At 37.0% G+C, this 23,021-nt stretch overlaps 1 protein-coding gene across 2 annotated transcripts; it reads left to right on the forward strand.

Annotated features, from left to right (window-relative positions):
* The first annotated feature begins 21 nt into the window (after positions 1-21).
* SUCLA2 (succinate-CoA ligase ADP-forming subunit beta) lies at positions 22-22,536 on the forward strand. Of its 2 annotated transcripts, none has more exons than XM_032213526.1 (11): positions 22-194; positions 8,538-8,715; positions 9,883-9,982; positions 10,909-11,071; positions 11,347-11,475; positions 12,324-12,462; positions 14,246-14,407; positions 14,521-14,663; positions 18,082-18,202; positions 20,847-20,935; positions 21,738-22,536. In XM_032213526.1, exons 1-11 carry the CDS (start codon positions 90-92, stop codon positions 21,810-21,812), a joined length of 1,404 nt encoding a protein of 467 aa, XP_032069417.1. In that variant the 5' UTR covers positions 22-89; the 3' UTR covers positions 21,813-22,536. The 2 variants fall into 2 exon arrangements, with proteins under 2 accessions (XP_032069417.1, XP_032069418.1); XM_032213527.1 differs by having other exon boundaries at positions 144-210.
* The last annotated feature ends 485 nt before the right edge of the window (positions 22,537-23,021 follow it).

Here is a 23,021-nt window from a genome sequence, read left to right on the forward strand (position 1 = left end):
TTCGGATCGGTTCCTGTATTTCTGCGCAGGCGCCGGGCGGGCGGTACTGTTCTCGGGACCGGCGGGGGCCCGCATGAAGGAGGTCGATCATGGCCGCCTCCATGATCTGTACGCGGGTAGTTACCGCGGCCGCCCGGCAGCTGAGCGGGTGTCAAGGTGGCGGCGGCCACGCGACTTTGAACGCGGCTGCCAAGGTGAACGAGCGCGCAGGTGAACCCTGGCAGGGAAGGGGCATGGGGACGTCTTTCCCGCCCGCCGCAGCTTCTTGGGAGTTCAGCTGCAAGAGGCAAACACTGACCCGAGGTGCCCCGAAGGGGATCGGCTGCCTCCTTCCGCCCCGCCTTGCCTCCTTGCTTTACAGGGAAAGGGCACAGATGGAGGGCAACTGCCCGGCCATTCTTCCCACTCTCACCCGCTCCTCTTCAGGTGTCTCTGGCAGCTACCTGGCTTATTTCAGCACCTTTCAGGGGTTGGGACGAAGAGTGGATGCAGATGAAAGCAGAGAGGGCTGGCCGGAATAGTATTGGGGAACCTGCCAAGGAAAGTCCAAACTGAATCTCAGTTTGAAGGATAGGGAGGAGAGTTGTGATCACTTGGCTAAAGCAAGGTCATTCAGAAAGATCATGACCAGTGTACTCTTTCAGTATGCTTCTGGCATCATAAAGGGAAAACCAAGGTATATTATTAAGGGTTGCCTTTACGTATTTTGGGTACAGGTTTTGCTCAATTACAAGTGGAACAGCTACAGTAAAGGATTGTGTGAGCATTGAAATTCCATGTTTTTTTAGAAAGAAGAAATAAGACATTGATAACTGCAGCCTTTTCTGCACTTGTGGGAGAATATTATCGGGTGCTGTTGATTGCCATTGTGTATTGATAGTGTGTGTGTGGAATTTTCACTTAGGTATTTTTTTAGGTATACAGTCCTGAGATGAAATTGGTGCCTTTTCATATCCCTGCAATATTGTGACTCACAGTGTGTTTAGAGCTTCATCCTGTTAGTAGAGATTCTTGCAACAGTGTACTGTGTCTTTATTGAACATGCTAAGCCAGCATTCACTGTTTTTGTTGGAAAAGATATGTGAAACCTTAGGATAATCATCTATCTTAGAGATACATTGAATCAAGTTTCAGTGAGTGAGGCAATAGGAATTTAAGGGATCCTTCCCTATAAAACAAACATTGTCATCACTGGAATCTGCTCTTCATATGTTTGTAGAACTGAATCTTGCCTCAGTCAAAAGAGATGCAGGCAGTCTTCAAGTTGATGTTCAGGAGGCTGGAAAGAGCTGCCAAATTCTTGCTAAAGATTTTGGCCTCTGTTAATCAGCAATAAGGCAGATACTGTACAAATGGAGAAAATACAACACTTATTGTTCCTAGGGATGGATCCAGTTCTCAGATCCAGCTTAATCTCAGGGCTGCTTCACTTAATAACCAAGAAAGAAACCACTCAACTCCATTTTGCAGAATTAAGAGTACTTTTACTGGTTATAAGTAAATAGAATCTAAGCAAAGCTGGATCTGAGATAAAAGCGCGCGCAAGCATAGATATCAATGTATGACCCATTCCCCTCCCCTTGATAACCCCAGCCCATAGTCCAACCCAATTACTCCACAGGTGTCATGTGGGAGACATCTTCAAAAACCACCATCAGGTTGCTATGCTGGACAGTTGGCCTTGGCGGGAAACTCCTCTCCCCGCCACATGTGCAGTAGATGGTGAGAACAACTCCCTTCTTACAGTCTCTCCTGTACAGAATATTTCCCACACCCAAATACCATGCCCCCCCCTTTCAATGGCAGCCGAAAAGCAAGCAACAAAACAGAGGTTGACATCCAGTATTCATGAGATCACAAACAAGTACCTAAGTATCAGTATCTAATGTTAGCAACAACAAATCTTTCATAAGGAAAATACTGAACAAGAGTAGGAGCAGGGGCAGCTGTGGCTAAGGGGGGATTTGCTTACAATCTTTCACACTGCTCCTAGCCATAGTTATTTATTGTCACCACTCTGTAGATTACTGTGACATGCTCTACATGTGGCTGCTATTGAAGACCATATTTCATTATATGCTCATGTCACACCACAGTTGCATGAACTGCATTAGCTTCCAGTTCATTTCCAGATGCAATTCAAGCTGCAGGTTAAAGCTCTGAATGACATGAGGCCATATTCTACAGAATAGCATCTCTCTGAGGAAATTTGCTCATCCCACCAGTGTTTTTTTGTTAAATGGTGTCATCTGGTAAACACAACTTTTCTGAGGCTGCCCCAATCCTTTGCCCCCTAAGATTCAAAGACCCCCTCTATTAGCCTCTCAAGAGTTGTGAAGACTTAGCTGTTCACTTGATTAGACTGAGATGGAAGTGAACCCAGCAAACGGAGAGTTGGTGGAAATTTGTGATGCTGTCATGAGAAGTATAGTTCTTTGGGGATTTTATGAGCTTAGATTACTATTTTGAATTGCCTAGGATTATCATTTATAAAATAGCCATGTAATTTTTTAAGTAAATAATTTGAGTATGCAAAAATATTTTAAAATTTCAGTAAACAGTACATACTATTCTACTATGCAAAATTAGAAGTTATTGTAATTACCAAGTTAAGGAATTGAATGCCTACAGCACCAAAGCAGCAACAGTCAGACAAAACAAAGGCCAGAAAAATTAGAGTTTTTTGCAGTCTCTGACAGACCATAAATGTAGATGTACAAATTGAATAAAGTATTATAGCTTCCCCAACAAAATATTTCTTGCATAGAACCAAGTATCTTCAATTTTCTGCTTGTCCTTTCCATATGCTAAGAGTTTTCTTCATATGCATGGCTTGTGCATTTTCATTAGCTTCATTGCCAAGGAAATGTTTTTATCTTGTTTTTTGCCTGATCTTTATTAACTAGTTTAATGGTTTACCTCCATTTGGCAAAAATGTCTCCTTTTTTTCTTATTTCCGAGTTGCAGATGTATTATATCTGACAATGCTGAAAATAGGACAATTTATTCTATGTGGAGCAGTTTATGATTGCTTGCAGGGGAAAAATATTTACAAAGTATTTGCTAACCTGTTGGACAAGAATGGGAAGAACCAGATTCACATCCAGCCATTGAAGCACAGTGAAAGCTTTGGGGCAAGTCATTGTCTCTCAGCCCGTCCCATAAGACTGTTGTTGTGGGGACAATGCAGATGAGAATACTGTAATTTTTTGCATCCTATTTGACCTCCAGGCAGAGAGGAAGGATGCAAATTTAATACATGCATTATAATACATACCCATGAAAAATATTTGAATGGTATTTGCTATCCAAACCTTTAATTTAGAGAATGAATGTACATTTAATTTACTTAAGACTGATTTAACTATTCTCAGAGAAATAATGCAAAACAAGTTACTAGAGATGAACACTGTCCTTTAAAACTAGCCTAATAAAAGTTTGAGAGCACTTTAGGAAGGTTCTATGTTTCTTATATATGAGCACTTAGGATAGATGGCTATGTAGAGGAAAGACAATGCACCTTTTGAAAGAGAAGGGGTTTTCCAGGAGGAAGACAGGGAAAAAGGTCATACTCAATGTGTTCTCATTGCTGTCAGCTTGAACAAGAGTGTGACCTGGAATATTCTTAGGATCTGTCCTTAAGCTCCATTGCCAGGCCAAGAGAAGAAGATCAGTTTATGATTTCAGCTGTTGTATTGAAAACTGTTCCATTCATACATCTTTACTTGTCCCTGCTAAGCTCTAATTGCTCAGCTCTATTTGCTTGCATGTTTTCTACTAGGAAAAAAATGAAAAAAGAAATAATTGAAGTCTTTGAAAAGCCAAAGATAATTCTCTCTCCCTCTCAATGATTCAGCTCAGAGCAACACATGTGGGACAGAGTTTTTGGCAAGATGGAACAGCAGTGAGTCAATTCAATTTCTAATGGCAAACCAACCTTTTACTGTCAGCCAACTGATTATACATTATTGAATGGCTGTTCTGCACTTTAAAAAGGGTTGGCATCATTGATGCAGGTTGATTTATAATGTAAAGGTTTGTTTATCAGACATACAGTGGGGCAAAAAAGTATTTAGTCAGCCACCAATTGTGCAAGTTCTCCCACTTAAAAAGATGAGAGAGGCCTGTAATTGACATCATAGGTAGACCTCAACTATGAGTGACAAAATGAGAAAACAAATCCGGACAATCACATTGTCTGACTTGGAAAGAATTTTTTTGCTAATTATGGTGGAAAATAAGTATTTGGTCACCTACAAACAAGATTTCTGGCTCTCACAGACATGTAACTTCTTCTTTAAGAGGCTCCTCTGTCCTCCACTCATTACCTGTATTAATGGCACCTGTTTGAACTTGTTAGCAGTATAAATCACCAGGTAAGTTAGCCAGACAACTTTCATGTTCTGTTCTGCCAATTCTTCAATCGGGCTAGAACATATTTTTATGTACATCTAAGATTTGGACTTCTCTGTTACGTTCTTTTGACCTGAGAATATGGACAAGAAACTTGTGTTAGACTGTATCTCAACTCAACTTCTACACATCACAGCTGAGTTAATCAAGTTTCAGAAGATTAGCTGAACAGGTTGAACGGTAACTTCATCCTTAAAGAATGAAAAGTTGCTGAATATAAGGGGTGTATAAATAAAAAAAATAGTTCTCCTTTCAGGTGAAGGGAATTTAGAAGGTGGTAGCTACATAACTGCAGATGCTCTTGGAAGAAGCAGATTATAGTTTTGTTTTGATCTAGTTTCAAGTCTTGGTTGTGAAACCTATTGCAGTGTTTTTCAACCACTGTGCCGCGGCACACTAGTGTGCAGTGACATAGTGTAAGGTGTGCCGTGGGAAAAACACTTTATATATAGTCAATATAGGCACAGAGTTAAAATTTTTTAACATTTTCTAATGGTGGTGTGCCTCGTGATTTTTTTCATGAAAAAAGTGTGCCTTTGCACAAAAAAGGTTGAAAAACACTGACCTATTGGATGAGCTATATAGGGAGAGAAGTATTAGGAATGCAACCTAGTTGGGTTTTCTTGACCTCTCAGTGTTTTTTGATACTGTTAACCATAATATTATTCCAGACCAGCTTTTTGTATTGGAAATCAGGGTTGTTGTTTTTTTACATTGGTCTCATTACATTTATACAGTGGTCGTGTGAAAGTCAAGTTTTTATGGATTTTATACTGTTACAAATGTTGTTTGAAATCTTTATGCAACTTTCAGGGGCAATCATCAGATGAAATTAAAACTATTCTAAATATCTCATTCTCTTTTTTAATATTATGATAAACTGTGCTATGGATTAATATCTTGAGAAAATGGTAGGCTTGTTAAAACCCAGTATGTTGAGGTTATATCTCAATAAGCAACATAGTTGTCTAGTTTGGGAATTTACCTGTTTTGGACAAGAGAGAGTAGTTATATAACCTGGAGCTATGCTTATACCATAACCATCATTGGCTTCCAGGACAAAGAGTGTCTTTTTCCGGTTACAGTTATTCCTGGATATGGGTTGTTCTGAACTACTTTTAGATTTGATTATTGCAACGTGCTATCCTTGCTATTACAATTTAAAAATATTACATTTGTTCTGAAGGAGCTGTCATTTTGCTACTTAGACAGATTAAGCATACTTATTCTGACAAACAAAACTCCCTATAGAGTCTGGCTATTGGATATAATACTTGTACCATGATTTGATATTCCTTTATCAACTAATCTTAGTCTTATGCCATCTTGAGGGTACAGCATACATTAGGAATTCATTTACAGAATTTATATCAAGAATGTCCTCCATTATGGCATTTGCTCTGCTTAGTTAAGTTGAGCAATAGGCATTTGAGATTTAGGGTGTATGGTGTATGTGTGTCTTTATCCTGACCTTTGTTTATATGCAGATGCTGAGTGTTTTTGTTTGGATAGTATTGGGAGGTGAGTTCCTTCAGATCAGTTTTGTTTCCTAGCAACTACCCTGACAACCTGTAGTTTTCTTGGCAAGATTTCAGAAGTAACTTGTCCTTATCTTCTTCCTAGAGCTGAGATAGAAGGGCTGGCCCAAGGTCACCCAGCTGTCTTCATCCTAAAGTGGGACTAGAACATTCAGTCTCCTTGTTTCTAGTCCTGATGCCTTTATCACTACACCAAACTGACTCTTTTTTAACAATATTATTATAAAATAGACACAGAAAATTAAGAAATGGTGGTTTGCTCTCAGAGATTTTTTTAAGTAGTCATTTTTTAAATGTGGTTGTATTAAACTGCTTATATTTTAATTCAAATGAATCCCTGCTTTTGAATTGTTTAAAAAACAGAATAAATGAAGATTGCTACACAAATTGAGACTGGGGTGATAACATAAGAGTTTATACTTGAATGAGATGGTGGTAATAATGTGGGGAATAACGTGTTCTCCATTATGTGGAGAATACTGTGGAGAAACAACACATTTCTAATCTGCTAAACAATTTGTTTCCTGACTGGCTTCCAGCTTCCCATTATCTGCTGGATGTGTTTCCCTTTCCCCTTTTGTCATCTAGAGAGCATCATTAAGAGCTGTTAGATGTACTGAAGGGGTGGCGTTAGGTGCTTCTATTTCTGCAAGGCTATGGGGGAAGTCTCCTCCACTTGTAACCTTCCCTGCTGGCTTCCCAAATTGTGGACATGTCACCATGCAGGGGGGTAATTACACAGTAATGTTTTATAGTGGCCAGATGTGCATGAAGGCAAGGGGAAATTCTTCGGCAGGCTGCCAGAACAGAATTGAAATCTCAAAGATTTCAGCTCCACTCCTGCAGCTTCATGAAGGATTTCCCCTCTATGCATGGAAGGGAGCTGGGCTGCAGGACAATTGGAGACAAAATAGGCTGCTGCCAGGAGGATTTCAGCTTTTCTTGGGTTTTGTTCCATCTATTTAATGGCCTGGGAGATTGGCGAAACTTACAGCCATACAAGGCTGTATGCAAGGATACAAGGATTGCAATTGCTGAGCAAAGCAGTCACATGAATGTCTCATTTAATGACCACTCAAGGACCACAATTCCAATCCCAGTTGTGGTCATAAATCAAGAATTCCCTGTAATGATATTCCAAATTAGTTATACAATTTATCAGTGGATGTTGCAATGAAGCAGATGGTTAATGTAATCTCTCTACTACATTCAAGATGTGTTTTGCCTAAAGTCTTACAGTGATGGAACATAGTAACACTAGTTTCCCAGGAAGGAAAAAGCAGGCTAAAACAAGACATGGCACAATCCCTACCTGGATCATGAGAAGAGGAAGAGATTTATAGGCTAGCCACTTCCTAGAAACTCCTGTTGGTTAAGTTTTGTCTGACAAGGTTCTGTCTACAAGTTGTAAAAAAATAAAGAACTGAACTGTGGCTGGATTGTGTTATATCTTTCTTGGGCTAGGACTGATAATTACCTATTAAATACTTTAACTTTTGATACTTCTAGAAAGGGTCTACGTGGATGTTCAATGGGAGTTAAGTTTCTTTTAGTCTTAACTCTCCAGGTTTGGGAATCTCTGCCATTAGGAAAGCCATCTCAATCTTGGTTCCTAGATGTTCAGGTAGTTTCTATATTTTGTCACTTTGCTATCTTAGCTAGGCATCCTAGGAAATTAACTCAACTTATAGTAGATATTTCAAATGGTTCTGTAAGCTTTTTAAAATTTTGTCAGCAAACTGCCAGAGATCCCTACCATCTGAATTAAACTGAATTAAATCTGACTTCTCTGGGGATAGTTAGAATGGTCTTTGTAAAAAGGCATACAGTTGGATTTTAGGAGATCTTAAAAATGTTTATAATTGCCTAATCAGTAATTATGCCAGTGCTCTGGTTGATAAGAAAAATAGGGAACAATGTTATTGCAGTTAATCGTTGGTGCATGTCAATCTACTTCAAAAATGGTCCTGTGGTATAGAAACCGAACGGTATAAGCTAAACCACTCTGGTTAGCAGCTCAGTTAAACCTGATTCAAATCCAGTGAGATACAATGTAAAGCCAATTTAAAATGCTGTGGCAATATCTATTGCAAAAGAATATTGCTTTTGTGAGGGCTAGTTGAACTTACCGTCTTTTAATTGCACATTGAGAGTTCAAGCAAGCTTTTTTTCCTTTGACCCCCAGCTATTCTACTCAAAAGAAGACCACAAGACTTATATCCAACAGTCTGCTCTATAGGAACAACAGGAAGTGATAAAAAGCATTATGAAAACTGGAACAGAACAAAAAATCTCCAAATTTTAAAGACCCAAAGATCAAAGTCCAACACATGACCTGACCCTTTCTTAAAAGTATTTAATCACATGATAGTTTGTAATCATAGGTTTTTTATATGGACCATTCAGTATTGGAAATGTTATATTTGGGGAAACAGAGCTTCCATCTCAGCCTGTGAATTTCTATGAGCCAGAGGTTTTTGTTCCATATATACTTCTGCAAATGTCAGGCTGCTTATTTGAAAGAATAAGGCTAACGGATTAATTAAAACTTTTGTTCAATTGAAAGCTGTGTTCTAATTTCTACAGGTTATAGGCGGAAATCCAGTTTTATTTAATAGACGGGTATTTCAAGTTCAGCAACGAAGGAATTTATCACTGCACGAGTACTTGAGTATGGAATTACTGAAAGATGCTGGCATTTCTGTTCCATATGGATTGGTTGCACAGACACCAGACGAAGCTTACAACATTGCAAAAAAAATAGGTAAATGACTAAATTATAATTTTATATACAATAAAATGTATAGGTTCATGCAGCACCACGTTTTCATTCTTCAAAGGAAAATACCAAAATCATGAGATTTGGGCCATTTTAAACATGTGTGTTTATTTTAACCTCCATTCCAGAGTCTATCCTTAGCTATTCTAGTAGATGTTGGGAAGAAGCTACTGTAAATTTTAATAATACAGGTCTTCAGGTTGGAATTAATTCGTATTAACAGATAAATGCTACCAAAATGTTATATTAACCTAATTAAAATTATTAAATCACCTAAAATTAAAAATATTAATATTAAAAATCACCTAATTAAAAAAAATCCAGTAGTGCAGCTTTATGATAGAAGCTGTCTCTGCACAACAATCTTTATGATTGAGGTTCTTTACAGTTGATACAAGTGTTGATAGTGGCTGTTTATTATTAAATGTTTATCCTACCTTTGTATATATAACTCAAGGCATACCCAATACTCCTTCCTGCTGTTTTCCCCACAGCACCAATCCTGTGAAGTGAGTTGGGTTGAAAGAGATTGACTAAAAGTTGTTTGATTCATTCAGGCAGTAGGGATTTTATTTTGCTACATATCATGATTAAGCATACTAAAACAAATGTGAACCCTAATTATTTTTTTAATTGGGAATGATGTCAAAAGAAAAGGCAGCAAACTTTTTGTTAATACTTTTTTTAGTTCCACAAGTGCTAAACTATTTTGAGCATTTTTAATGCTCAAACATTCTACAACCCCATGCTGCTGCTTTAAGCTTATCTAGAAGTGAAATATTTGGTCTCAGCTGACTGTTTACAAAAGCATTTGTGATAGTAATCTCCTTTCACTAGCAGCTAGTGCACTTCTGACCTGTTTTAGTTAAAAAGCAAACAGCAAAGTTACATCTTGAGGAACAAGTTCATAATCTTATTGGAATATTTTTTGAGCTTTATATTTTTCTAGCTTGACACCAAGGATATTTTACAATAATAAAAAGTTGGTTTCATTTTTTTCTTCATTATGCAGAGAATAGTTTCTATCTTTGCATACATTATTTTGTCATTGATTTTCAAAACTAGATGTACAATTGCTATAGATTAAAAGATGTCATGCGACTTTTAATATTTAAATTAAGACAGTTCTTGTCTTGTCCCTTTTTATTCTAGGTACAAAGGATCTTGTTGTAAAGGCACAGGTTTTAGCAGGTGGCAGGGGAAAAGGAACATTTGAAGGTGGCCTTAAAGGAGGAGTGAAAATAGTTTTTTCGTAAGTTAAATCAATAAATGAATACTATTTTAGATTTTAAAAATCTACTACATTTAGATGTTTTCTTGAATTATTTTAATGTCAGAATTCTAATCATGTTTGTTATTTGAAAAATTGACTGTGAGAAGAGCAATGCTGATATGATCTATGTAGTTCTACATTTGGAATCCAAGTGGCCAGATAATGCCTGTGGGGAACCTGAACAAATCTTTCCACTTGCGATTATAAGTACCTTTATTTTTCGAACTATAAGACACACTGGAGTATAAGACGCACCATGATTTTGAAGAGGTAATTTTTTAAAAAATGTTTTTGCACTCTGCGGGCCTCCCAAACCTCTGCATGACTCCTTTTTTGCACACACAAAAAAAAGGCATGCAGAGCTTTGGGAGGCTTGTAGAGTGCTCCTGGGGGCTGGGGGGGGAGGCAAAAATGAGCAAACCTCATTTAGGTGTTTTTCTCAAACATGGGCCGTTTTTTGCAAACATAAAGGGCATGCTGAGCTTTGGGATGCTTGTAGTGTGCTCCTGGGGGCTGGGGAGGGAGGCTAAAAATGAACAAAACCAGCCCATTTTTTGCTCATTTTTACACTCCCCAGCCTCCAGGAGCACTTTGCAAAAATCCCAAATCCTCTGAACGTCCATTTTTGCAAAGGGGGCAGGGTTTTAGTAGGCCAAAAATTCAGTAGGCTGTATGCAGTGTATAAGATGAATCCAGATTTTCATCCTCTTTTTCGGGGGGAAAGGTGCATCTTATATTCAGAAAAATACGGTAACTGGTTTTAAGAGATTCTCTGAACCTAGTAATTAAAGTGTATGTGTAGTCCCAGCAGCCTCATTCTCCATCTGTCAATAACAGAATGCAATATTTAAAAAATACAGTATTTCTACTTTCCTCTATCTTTAATACTTGGTGTTTTTTTTTAGTCCAGAAGAAGCAAAAGATATATCCTCAAAAATGATTGGGAAAAAGCTGTATACCAAACAAACAGGCGAAAAGGGCAGGATATGCAATCAAGTATTTATTTGTGAACGCAGATATCCCAGAAGAGAGTACTATTTTGCCATAACCATGGAACGGTCATTTCAGGCAAGTGCCGAGTATACTCAAAAATCTGCCCAGTACAGACAGTTACCCTGTGAAAATATTTTGCTACATATTAGTAAACTTCTTTTACTGATTTGTCTTCCATTCAGTCACAAGCATTCACCCTAATTAGTTACCATTAATATATAGCTCTATTTTCTGGAAGCCTATTAAAAAGCCTTTGTTCTAACCAGAGCCTAAGCAGAGTATGAATGTGGTTTCTGGTTTTAAACAGTACTAACATAGTACTAAGTTGCTAACACATTTCCTCTTTTTAGGGGCCTGTTCTCATTGGCAGTTCTCAGGGTGGTGTCAATATTGAAGATGTGGCTGCCGAGAATCCTGATGCAATCGCAAAGGAACCAATTGACATTGTAGAAGGCATTAAAAAAGAACAAGCCATCAGGGTAATGAACTGACCCTTTTTGCTCAGTGACGGCACGTGTATAACATAAGTGGTGCAACCTGTTGAACTGATAAAAATATATTGGATGGATGCCCAGGGAAATGTTCTATGGGAAGGAAGCTGCAATATAGATTATTGTAATTTGTCCTTAAATAGAATATGTTGATACAATGTATGGCATATTTTGTTTTGCATGTTGGCTTTGTTGCATAACATCCTGTTCTTTGACAGAGATGCAGTATGGGAATTTCAAGAATATATTAAATGTTTTAGTGCCAACATCATTTTTGTAAGTTCAATAAGAACTAGGTCTTCGGTTCATCAATGTTGTGTACATTAATTAGCAGTTTTATCAGTGTCATAATTCACTGGCTCTCAATATATTTTTAATGGAAAATGTCCATGCATTCTGAAACTTTTTAAAAATTCATAAAAATTTAAATTTAAAAATAAAGAAGAAATTGAATTAGGAACAAAAACAAAAATATTAGTTTACCTTTGTTTGGTTTGTTAGTTACACAATGCTTAGTCAAAACTATACTACAAATGGATTTCTATTTGTTTCCCCAAGAGGAATAACTGAATGTTCACTGAGGATCGCAGCACAAATTACGGAAGGAAAGTCTTCATGATTTACATGTATTGCTTTCATCAGGGTTTTTCCAAAATTTTTGAAATGTAACAGGAATGTTGGCAATATGGTTCATCTGTCCTCACAGAACAGAGGGTCCCTCACTACAGATAACACTTATTGTTGAGTGTCCCAGATGTATGCTATGCATATTTATTTGTAATATATTTACAAAGTATTTGGTTTCTTACTATCTTCCTCTTTTATTTTATTTTTAGCTAGCCCAGAAAATGGGATTTCCTGCTAATTTGGTAGATGAAGCAGCTGAAAATATGATTAAGATATACAACCTTTTCATTAAATTTGATGCCACTATGGTAGAAATAAATCCAATGGTTGAAGATTCAACAGGGATTGGTAAAGTACTTTCTCATGGACTTCTATAGTATGATGACATATAAAAGCTTGTTTCAGTATCCAATTCTAGTTTCACTAAAAAGGAAATTATGAACAATAAAACGTACTCGAGATCATGGTATGATGGAAGGGCAATCTTTATGTCCATATTACGACTCAATCTCCACAATGGTACTCTTGTAAAATGCTATATATCATTAGTATTCCAGAATGTGTTGGGACCAATTTACTGCAGCTGCAGTTAAATGTAAGGATGGCTTAGCATTGTATATGCCTCAATCTATGGTTTCTTCAGCAAACTATGCCACATTTTTTAAAAACATTCATCATAAGCATGCAATCTTTAAAAGCAATTTATGTCAAAATTAATGCTGCCTCCTTTTTTGTACATCATAGAAGTCTTATGATGTAATATATTTTGATTTTGGCAAGGTTGTTATACTCTTTTTAACAAATTAGTAAAATATAGAGAAGGTTGTACTATTTTATAGAGATATTTATCTGTCATAATTGTTTGATTGTATTTGTACTGAATGCTCTTCAGTGAGTCTGATCTATTTGGAAGAAATGACAAATGAGATGCAATGTAGTGTTTACTAACTTTATACCAGTTTTAGATAAAGAAACAGAGAAGTTGCAGCACAATAAGGATGGGTGCATACATAAAGATTCTAGAGTTGTAAACCAAATCTAAATACATATCAGTTCGTATTAGCATTATGCAGCAGCTAAACTGGCAAGATGCATAGTGCCCAATTCATAAGGAATAATGGTCACTTTATCACTTTATTCTACTTTGGTCAGAGCTCACCTGGAATTCTGTGTTTAGTTTTAAGCACTGCAGTTTAAAAAGGATGTTGGCAAATTCTCTGGAATGTATCCAGAGAAGCGTGATGAAATTGATGATGTGCTTGGAGACCAAATACTATAAAGAAAGTTGGTACGTTTAGTCTGGAGAAAGGTCAATGAAGAGGTGACATGACAGCCATCTTCAAATACTGAAAGCTGCCACAGATGAAGGAACCAATTTCTTGGCTCCAAATAGTGGAAGTAGAGCCAGTGGGTTTAGTCAATGCCCCCCGCAAAGGGAAGGATTTAGATAAAACTCCTCTTATAATTGGTAAGCATCTCAATGCCAAACATTGCTGATTCACAATAATCCCTCACCTTATTCCATGTTTATTAAAATGATAATGAGTTTAATGTCCTCTAGAGGTGCCCTGGTTCCCCACTCTCATCACTGGACTAAACCTTAGAAGAATAATCTGATGATACAGACTGTTTGTTGATGAAACAGACTGTCTCCAAAAGGGATGGATTCTAGATCTATGTATTTGAATTCAAGCATTGATGGCTTTCTTTAGTGTTCTTCTACTGCAGTAGAAGAATTTACTGCAATAATGCCCTTCTAATTCCATGATTCTGTGAATTCAGTCATTCAGTCAGACGTTAGCCTACTTGGGTCTCAGAGTATTATGGGATAAAGAAAGAGGAGGGTGGCTGGAATCTTGACACAACCTTGACCAGTATTTTTTTAAATAAAAGGTTAAAAACAAAACAAAAATTCAGAACAAGTACCTGCAATGTAGAAGGCAGACATGTTACACTGACTCATATTAGATCACAAAGAATGCAGTTATCTGTCATTTTGCAGAACTGCATTTAGTGAGGGGGGAAAGGTAGTAGTGTAACATCACACCTAACTTCCAGAACATAATTTTCTAGGAGAGAAGTTTAGGTTTTAGTGCTAAGGGGTCTAAACACAATTTGTTTGTCTTCCAAGTGATGTGTATGGACGCAAAGATAAATTTTGATAGCAATTCGGCTTATCGTCAGCAGAAAATCTTCGACCTGCAGGACTGGACCCAGGAGGATAAGAGAGACAGAGATGCAGCAAAGGCAGATCTCAATTACATAGGATTAGATGGAAACATTGGATGCCTGGGTATGTTTTGCTCATCCACTGTAGGAAGCTTAAAACATGGATGCTCTGGATCGTAGTGATTCTTTTTTATCCTCACCCTTTGTCTTTCTCTGCCCACCCCACGTTCACTCTAGTGAATGGAGCTGGTCTGGCAATGGCTACAATGGATATAATTAAACTTCATGGAGGCACTCCAGCAAATTTTCTTGATGTCGGAGGTGGTGCTACAGTGCAACAAGTAACTGAGGCCTTTAAGCTTATAACTTCAGATAAAAAGGTATGAACAGAATCTTTGATTTATTTCATTGTTTTTTCTTTCAAACTTTTTCTGAGCTGGAGGACCCAAAGGCTAGTGTATCATAAACAAGGACTTTTTTTCTGTCAAAACACCTGTTGAGTATTTATAGATAGTATAATCTCACATACTATATTCTCATATTCAGAAACAAGTCTCAAAAAGCTTTCAGTATGCTGCCTACTAAAAAGTGTGCACAGACTTATAATCTTGTGTAGAAAAATCTTGTTACTATTTGTTAATTGTTAAAATCTGAATCTGAATATTTGTAAGACGTTCACTATTTTCACTTGTGCATTAAATCCTCTCTGTGAAAAAGCCAGTTTTGAAGTTGTTTATGTCCTTGTTTTGCCAAGGCCTTTAGCTAAAAGCAAGTAAATTTCTTTTATCTATAAATTTCTATAGTGTAACAGTAAAATATATACATCTGGCTCCCTGGCAACTTCCCATTCAATGACTGACTAAATCTAGCTCTGCTTAAGCTTTCATTAATTTGTTGTAGCCTCTGCTACCTACTAATTCTTTCTAAATCTAAATAGATGGCCATACTTCCATATCATCTATATACTACTAACACTCTCGATTCCATAACCTCTAACCAGGCAAAGTTTAATGGTGAGAACAATCAACAGTGGAATCGCTCAACCGCTTGAGTGCTCCATCCCTGGAGTCTTTTAAAAGAGACTGGACAGCCAGTCTGAAATGTTATAGTTTCTCCTGTTTGACCAGGGGCTTGGACTAGAGACCTCCAAAGTCACTTCCAACTCTGATATTCTTTTCCATTCTATAAAATGGTGATCGTAGGACAAATATTTTCAAATCAAGCTATTCCAATGGGCTAACTTGCAGAATTTCTCCAAAATCTGGGACCCATAACACTCATGGTATTGAAATTTGGCAAACTTTAAACTTATAAAATATTTTTTTAAAATTACATTCATAAAATATTGCCTGTTCTAATGTTTAACTGTGCTATACAGTTCAACATGGACTGTTTTACAGGCAGATACATCTCTGAATGTATCACAGCTTTTCCAGTGAAGACAGAATAGGTAGTCCTCAACGTACGACCACAATTGAAGCCAAAATGTCTGTTGCTTAGTGAGTTTTGCCCCATTTTACAAACTTCCTTGCTGCAGTTGTTAAGTGAATCACTGCAGTTGATAATTTAGTAACATGCTTATTAAAGATAATCTTACTTCCCTATTGACTTGGCTTATCAGAAGGTTGCAAAAGGGGATCACCTGACCCTGGGACTCTGCAAATGTTACAAAAAAATAGAAACACAAGGGAGATAAACAACATTGCAAATCCAGACTACTATAGCCAAACACATGTGACATATAGCAAACATATCTAACAATGGGGTCCCATCCAACCTACCCCAAAGTCTGGGAGAACAACCAGATCTCTTAAAATTTCTGGAATGTCAACAGGGTAGAGATAATGGGGATGTTGCAATAGTTATAAATGTGAAAAATGCTCAGACAGTAAGTCACATTTTTCAATACCTTTATAACTTTGAACAGTCACTAAATGAACTGTTGTAAGTTGAGAACTCCGTATACATTAGAAATTCTGTCACCTTTGAAAGTATTGAGGAATCTGGTAAGGAAATAAATCTGTAAGGATGACCCTAGGGGTCATGGGCTGTCTAGTGTCCTATAAACTCATAACTAGATACACATAACATGCTGTGATTAGCCCCATGAATCTCTGTCAGCTAAAAAGAACCCTTTTGAATAGCATGATCTGTTGCTTTGCCTAAGCGAAGCATAATTGACTGAAATTTTTCTTTCTGCTGCAGCCCCACTTTAACTCATCATCACAGTTTGAGAGGACTTCTCCAAGAGCTTTTTGGCATTGCAGTCAATAAGCAACTCAGTTTTACTCAGCCCTCCTGGATTCTGATTTTCAATCTTTTAAACAATATTTCCATTTATATCTGTTTTTCTATTCAGAAAGATGGGGCACTTTATACACACAATTATGTAAAACATAAATATTTCTGTAGAAATATAGGCTACAAATATTATATCAGTAGTTTTTCCTTTATATTTTGACACCTGCTTTGCTTCTTTATTAAACTATACATTTTAATTTTTATTATATTTTGGAGAACAGATAGGCCACTTTATCCCTCCAGGAATTTACTATTCATTCAATTTATGGTTTTTAGAAATCCACTATTGCTACACTAGTTGCCGTAGGGTAGTTATCCAATACATTAAATATTTGAGCATTGGATACCTGTGTCCATTTATTTGGTATATCAATTTACATATTGTAACCATGAGTCATAATCATGATTCTGAGCAGCAAACATAAGATGAGGACCCGGATTGTTAGGGGGCAATATGCTGACTCTGTAAACCGCTTAGAGAGGGCTGAAAGCCCTATGAAGCGGTATATAAGTCTAACTGCTATTGCTATTTCTATTAGAAGCCAGGAGACCAAGAATAAGTAAAAACAAAGAACTAGAATAGTACAATGGCAAATTGATGTTTCACTGGTTGCTGCATTTCATTAAAATTTAAAACTTCTTCAACAGAACTTTTGTCAGTATTACCTATTTTTGGCAAACCAACTTTTAAAATGCTTTTAAATTCCCAATCTTACCTTATCTCCAAACTCAGCCTATTTGATGCTTAGTTTATTTTTAATTTTAAGTTTGAATATCTGCAGATTTTTCCTAAGAAAATTTATATCCGTGCTTTAACTATTGGCACCAAACATTATTTTCTTCCTTTTCTAGTTCTACTAGAAGTACAATTTAGATAACCTACCTATACTATTGATTTGCTGCATATGCCAGAGCTCGCTATTTAAATTGAAAATGTGTCACTAATATTTACAAACTTCTAGTTCTAAGAGCAGAGAAGAAGTAATAATAAAGTACCAACCTCTTTTTGCAAGAAGTATATGGAGCTAGTCTGGGTTCTACTTGAGCTTTCCTGGATTGATAATTGTATGCTAGGTCTTTGATTTTTTAAAATTTGTTTAAGCAAGCCTGTCTAAATGTGAATATGGAATTAGCATTTCCTGTGTAATTGTAACATTTACTCTTATCAGAATAAAAGACTTGCAAAAGATCTCCTCCCCAATTTCCTTGAGTCTGGATTGAGTTTAAACCTTGCTTTAAGGAGGAGGAATCCAAATAAATAATAACTTAAAAAGTTATTAAAAAACTTGAATCTTTTAAGCCTATTCCATTATGTAGAAATCAACCCATTCCTACCAGGGTGAATGACAGATGTATGAATAGTCTACAGACTATTAGATGCTTATGTTCCATAAATTGATTAAAACAATTGTTTTCATATAAATTGGAAAATATTAAAGAATATTTACTTTCAGTAGTTCTTCAGCATATGATGACATGTATTACTTATTTACATAGGTTCAAGCTATTCTAGTAAATATTTTTGGTGGCATTATGCGGTGTGATGTGATTGCCCAAGGCATAATTATGGCAGTAAAAGATTTGGATCTAAAAATACCTATTGTTGTACGGTTACAAGGTAAGCATTCCAAACATAGGTGAATCCAAAACTGTGTTAGTGAGTGACTTCTTTGCTTTTTTCATCCATCCATTGACAGTAAAAAAAAACCTTATACCTATTTAAATAATAACATTCATATGTTAAAAAGCTACATGGACCTAGAGCAATTGCTTAGCTCTCTAACACATATAGTATTGCACTCCGTTACCCACCCTCTCCCAATATCCTTGCTTTGTAAAGAGCAGTTACCAAGTGAGATCTGGTTATGCTTACAGTTTTTCTCAGATAACTTAAATTTAATTTATGTCCATGTGGAGGGGAGGTGCACACTTACCATATTTTTCGGAGTATAAGACGCATCGGAGTATAAGACGCACCAAGGTTTTGAAGAGGCAAATTAAGTTTTTGCACTCTGCAAACCTCCCAAAAACGGCCCATTTTTCATGAAAACGGGCCCGGTTTTTTGTCAAAAAAGGGCATTTGGAAGCTTATAGAGTGCTCCTGGTGGCTGGGAGGTGCAAAATTGAGCAAAAAACCGGCCCATTCTTTGGCTCATTTCTGCCCAGCCCCCAGGAGCTCTCTGAAAGCCTACTACAAGGTATGCACAGCCATATTGGTGAAGGGGGCGGGGTTTCAGGAGGCAAAAAATGCTGTATTCAGTGTATAAGATGCACCCAGATTTTCAGCCTCTTTTTTTGAGGGAAAAAGTTGTGTCTTATGCTCCGAAAAATATGGTAGTATTGAACTGAGAACAGTGGAAAATTCTGTTCTTTTGGGAATTTTCCACGCTTCACGTTTGTGTCTGTTTCTCCTTGTAGACAGGCAATTGTGCTCAATCAAGCTGTTGGTTATTGGCCTGTACCTAAAAACTAGGCTGGAATGATAATAAAGCAGTTTAATTCAGAAATGCATTCTTGACAGAGATTTGACATTAAAGTCAACTCCTAAAGCTTTAGAGACCTATATATACAGGTGAAACTCAAAAAATTAGAATATCGTGCAAAAGTTCATTTATTTCAGTAATGCAACTTAAAAGGTGAAACTAATATATATGAGATAGACTCATTACTTGCAAAGCAAGATAGTTCAAGTCATGATTTGTCATAATTGTGATGATTATGGCTTACAGCTCATGAAAACCCCAATCCACAATCTCAGAAAATTAGAATATTTTGAAAAGATGCAATATTCTAGGCTCAAGGTGTCCCACTCTAATCAGCTAATTAAGCCATAACACCTGCAAAGGGTTCCTGAGCCTTTAAATGGTCTCTCAGTCTGGTTCAGTAAGAATCACAATCATGGGAAAAACTGCTGACCTGACAGTTGTGCAGAAAACCATCATTGACACCCTCCATAAGGAGGGAAAGCCTCAAAAGGTAATTGCAAAAGAAGTTGGATGTTCCCAAAGCGCTGTATCATAGCACATTAATAGAAAGTTATGTGGAAGGGAAAAGTGTGGAAGAAAAAGGTATACAAGCAGCAGGAACGACTGCAGCCTGGAGAGGATTGTCAGGAAAAGGCCATTCAAAAGTGTTGGGGACTTTCACAAGCTGAGGCTGGAGTCAGTGCATCAAGAGCCACCACACACAGACGGATCCTGGACATGGGTTTCAAATGTCGTATTCCTCTTGTCAAGCCGCTCCTGAGCAAACAACGTCAGAAGCATCTTACCTGGGCTAAAGAAAAACAGACCTGGTCTGTTGCTCAGTGGTCCAAAGTCCTCTTTTCTGACGAGAGCAATTTTTGCATCACATTTGGAAACCAAGGACCCAGAGTATGGAGGAAGAATGAAGAGGCACACACTGCAAAATGCTTGAAGTCCAGTGTGACGTTTCCACAGTCTGTGTTGATTTGGAGAGCCATGTCATCTGCTGGTGTTGGTTCACTTTGCTTCATTAAGTCCAGGGTCAACTCAGTCGTCTACCAGCAGACTTTGGAGCACTTCATGCTTCTTTCCGCAGACGAGCTTTATGGGGATGCTGACTTCATTTTCCAGCAGGACTTGGCACATGCCCACATTGCCAAAAGCACCAAAACCTGGTTCAATGACCGTGTGATTACTGTGTTTGATTGGCCAGCAAACTCGCCTGACCTGAAACCCATAGAGAATCTATGGGGCATTGCCAAGAGAAAGATGAGAGACATGAGACCAAACAATGCAGAAGAGCTGAATGCGGCTATTGAAGCATCCTGGTCTTCCATAACACCTCAGCAATGCCACGCCACATTGAGGCAGTAATTGCTGCAAAAGGGGCCGAAACCCAAGTACTGAGTACATATGCATGCTTATACTTTTCAGAGGTACGATATTGTTCTATGTACAATCCTTGTTTTATTGATTGCAGGTAATATTCTAATTTTCTGAGATTGAGGATTTGGGGTTTTCATGAGCTGTAAGCCATAATCATCACAATTATGACAAATCACAGCTTGAACAATCTTGCTTTGCATGCAATGAGTCTTATCTCATATATTAGTTTCACCTTTTAAGTTGCATTGCTGAATTAAATGAACCTTTGTACGATATTCTAATTTTTCGAGTTTCACCTGTAAATCATGGGAAAAGTCAGTGGGAAGGAATGGTGTGGCAGCTGAATGTTGTTCATTATTGAAATTGAGAAAAGTAATATTGTAATCCTGAAACAACCATATAATTGTGCAGGTACACGAGTTGATGATGCCAAAGCTTTAATAACAGACAGTGGTCTGAAAATACTTGCTTGTGATGACTTGGATGAAGCAGCTAAAATGGTGAGTGAAAAAGTTTCCATATACCACACAGATACTCTCAACAGTTGTTACATAGATTGTTAATAGGGGCATGTATAGGGACAAAATTTCATATACCGGTACTTAAGCAATTCAGACTGTTGTAGAATTTGTATAAATGAATTCAAGCTTAGTTTGTATATATTTACTACTTCATCTTATCAATTGTATAAAGTTCACTATATTAATTCTCTGTGCTGGAGCATCACTCTTGTGTTTCAGCGCTCTCATGACCTGTCACCAGTTACAGATTAGAACATCAACATCGTGTGGGGGGGGGGGGCTCAGAAAGCCAACCACAGAATCAACTTTCAAGATGATTTGTGTGAAACTGAAAGTATCTAAAGAGTAAAATCAGTTTGGATAAAACTGACATGATAAGATGAAGAAATGATATGGACAGAGTGGAAGAACAGTGATGTTGAAACTAGCATCTCTGATTACAAGAAATATAACTTAAATTTAAGATACAGATCTCATGACTATATACACATTCCAGAAAACCACAGAGAAGCCACTGATCAAAGATTGCCATCATATTGGCCTAACCTGTCCAAATTTGCCAATCTCTTTGATGTAGTTACTTTACTGAATCTGTTTAGATACCTCCCTAAAAGGGGTGGGGGATTAAGGCTATTTTTCAGCTTGGCAATAACTTTGATTGAAAATCAAGTGGGCTTACAATTAATAAAGACTCACTAATATTGCATGTAGGATAAAGTATGTATTGCCTCAACTTTTTCTAAAAAGATTATCTAATAGTAATTTCTGTTTTGTCTTCCAGGTGGTGAAACTTTCTGAAATAGTGACCCTAGCAAAACAAGCCCAAGTAGATGTTAAATTTCAGTTGCCAATTTAGTCCAATATGTAATTAATATCCTAATCCTTCATCATGTTTTTTTTTCTCTGAAATTCTTTTCTTCTTCCTTTTCCAACTTTTATGTATGTCTGCATTTGATGTGTAGTGGTGTTAATGACCATATACAGGTTTCACTTTTCTATGAATAGAATGTTTATTGTAAAAGAATGGTTTGATGCGGATTACTTAAGTTACAGATCTTAGTTCCTTAAATTTCCAAATGCAAACTGAGCAGTTCTTAATATATCTGTTGTAAACAAAAAATATGGATTTGTTTTTTCCAAATGTAAGTTTGATCTGAATAGGATTTTCCCTTTGCCTCTTTGCTAATTAACCAAGTGATAAGACTGTTGAGAGTAGATATGAGCAGTTACAATTGCAGCATTCAACAGCCATTGAGAAATAATTCAGGAAGCACAAAAACATTAGAATATTATGATTGACATATACTGGTAATACATTACATATTGAAGATATTTATATTCTGAAGTACACTGAAGAAACGGAGCATCCCACTTAACTAGTTATGGACAGTGTATGTCTCCAGTTAGTGTTTTGTAGTAACTACTCATTGAACACAGTAACCTAACCACTACAGGAAATACTGTAACACTTAATTTTTAATTTCTGGTACCATGGAGTTTTCTGTTTGTAAACAAATAACATTTATTTATCTTAGTGCTAAGCAGACGTGATATAAAATAATAAAGTTTTAAAAAGCTCAGCATTGTTCTTAGTCTTATTTTTCAGCATCCCTTCATTTAAACATTGAAATGAAATTTGCAAGCAGATAATTTATCCAACTATAATGGCATTAGAGACTCAGTTCTCTGGACCTCCTTTAAGTTGACTTTGAATTTAACAGACAGTTTTACTTGGACTTCACTCCAAATAATAAAGTCCTTTGTTTGCAAAAGCAACACAGACAATTGATATAATTAATGACACTTGTGTAAGTCTATAATTTTTACCTTACTTCTATCAATATGTATTATATTTTATGAAAAAGATATAAACATGTAATAATATCAATCGCCACCCTTTCAAGAATAGCCGTTTTTTCTACAGGCACTCAATATATTAACAGATTAACGGAGTTGGAAGGGACATCATAGGTCATCTAGTAGTCCAACACTCCCCTACCCAAGCAGGAGACCCTACACCACTTCTGACAAATGGCAGGCCAGTCTCTTCTTGAAAGCTTTCAGT

The sequence above is a fragment of the Thamnophis elegans genome, chromosome 3 (genome assembly GCF_009769535.1).
Source record: "Thamnophis elegans isolate rThaEle1 chromosome 3, rThaEle1.pri, whole genome shotgun sequence".
Classification (NCBI taxonomy): domain Eukaryota; kingdom Metazoa; phylum Chordata; class Lepidosauria; order Squamata; family Colubridae; genus Thamnophis; species Thamnophis elegans.

Bases quoted from the DNA above. Each gene is read 5' to 3' on its own strand.
- SUCLA2 (XM_032213526.1), top strand. From the start codon at position 90: ATGGCCGCCTCCATGATCTGTACGCGGGTAGTTACCGCGGCCGCCCGG. The intron at 195-8,537 runs GTGAACGAGCGC...TAATTTCTACAG, and splicing joins CTTTGAACGCGGCTGCCAAG to GTTATAGGCGGAAATCCAGT. The intron at 14,664-18,081 runs GTATGAACAGAA...TTATTTACATAG, and splicing joins TTATAACTTCAGATAAAAAG to GTTCAAGCTATTCTAGTAAA.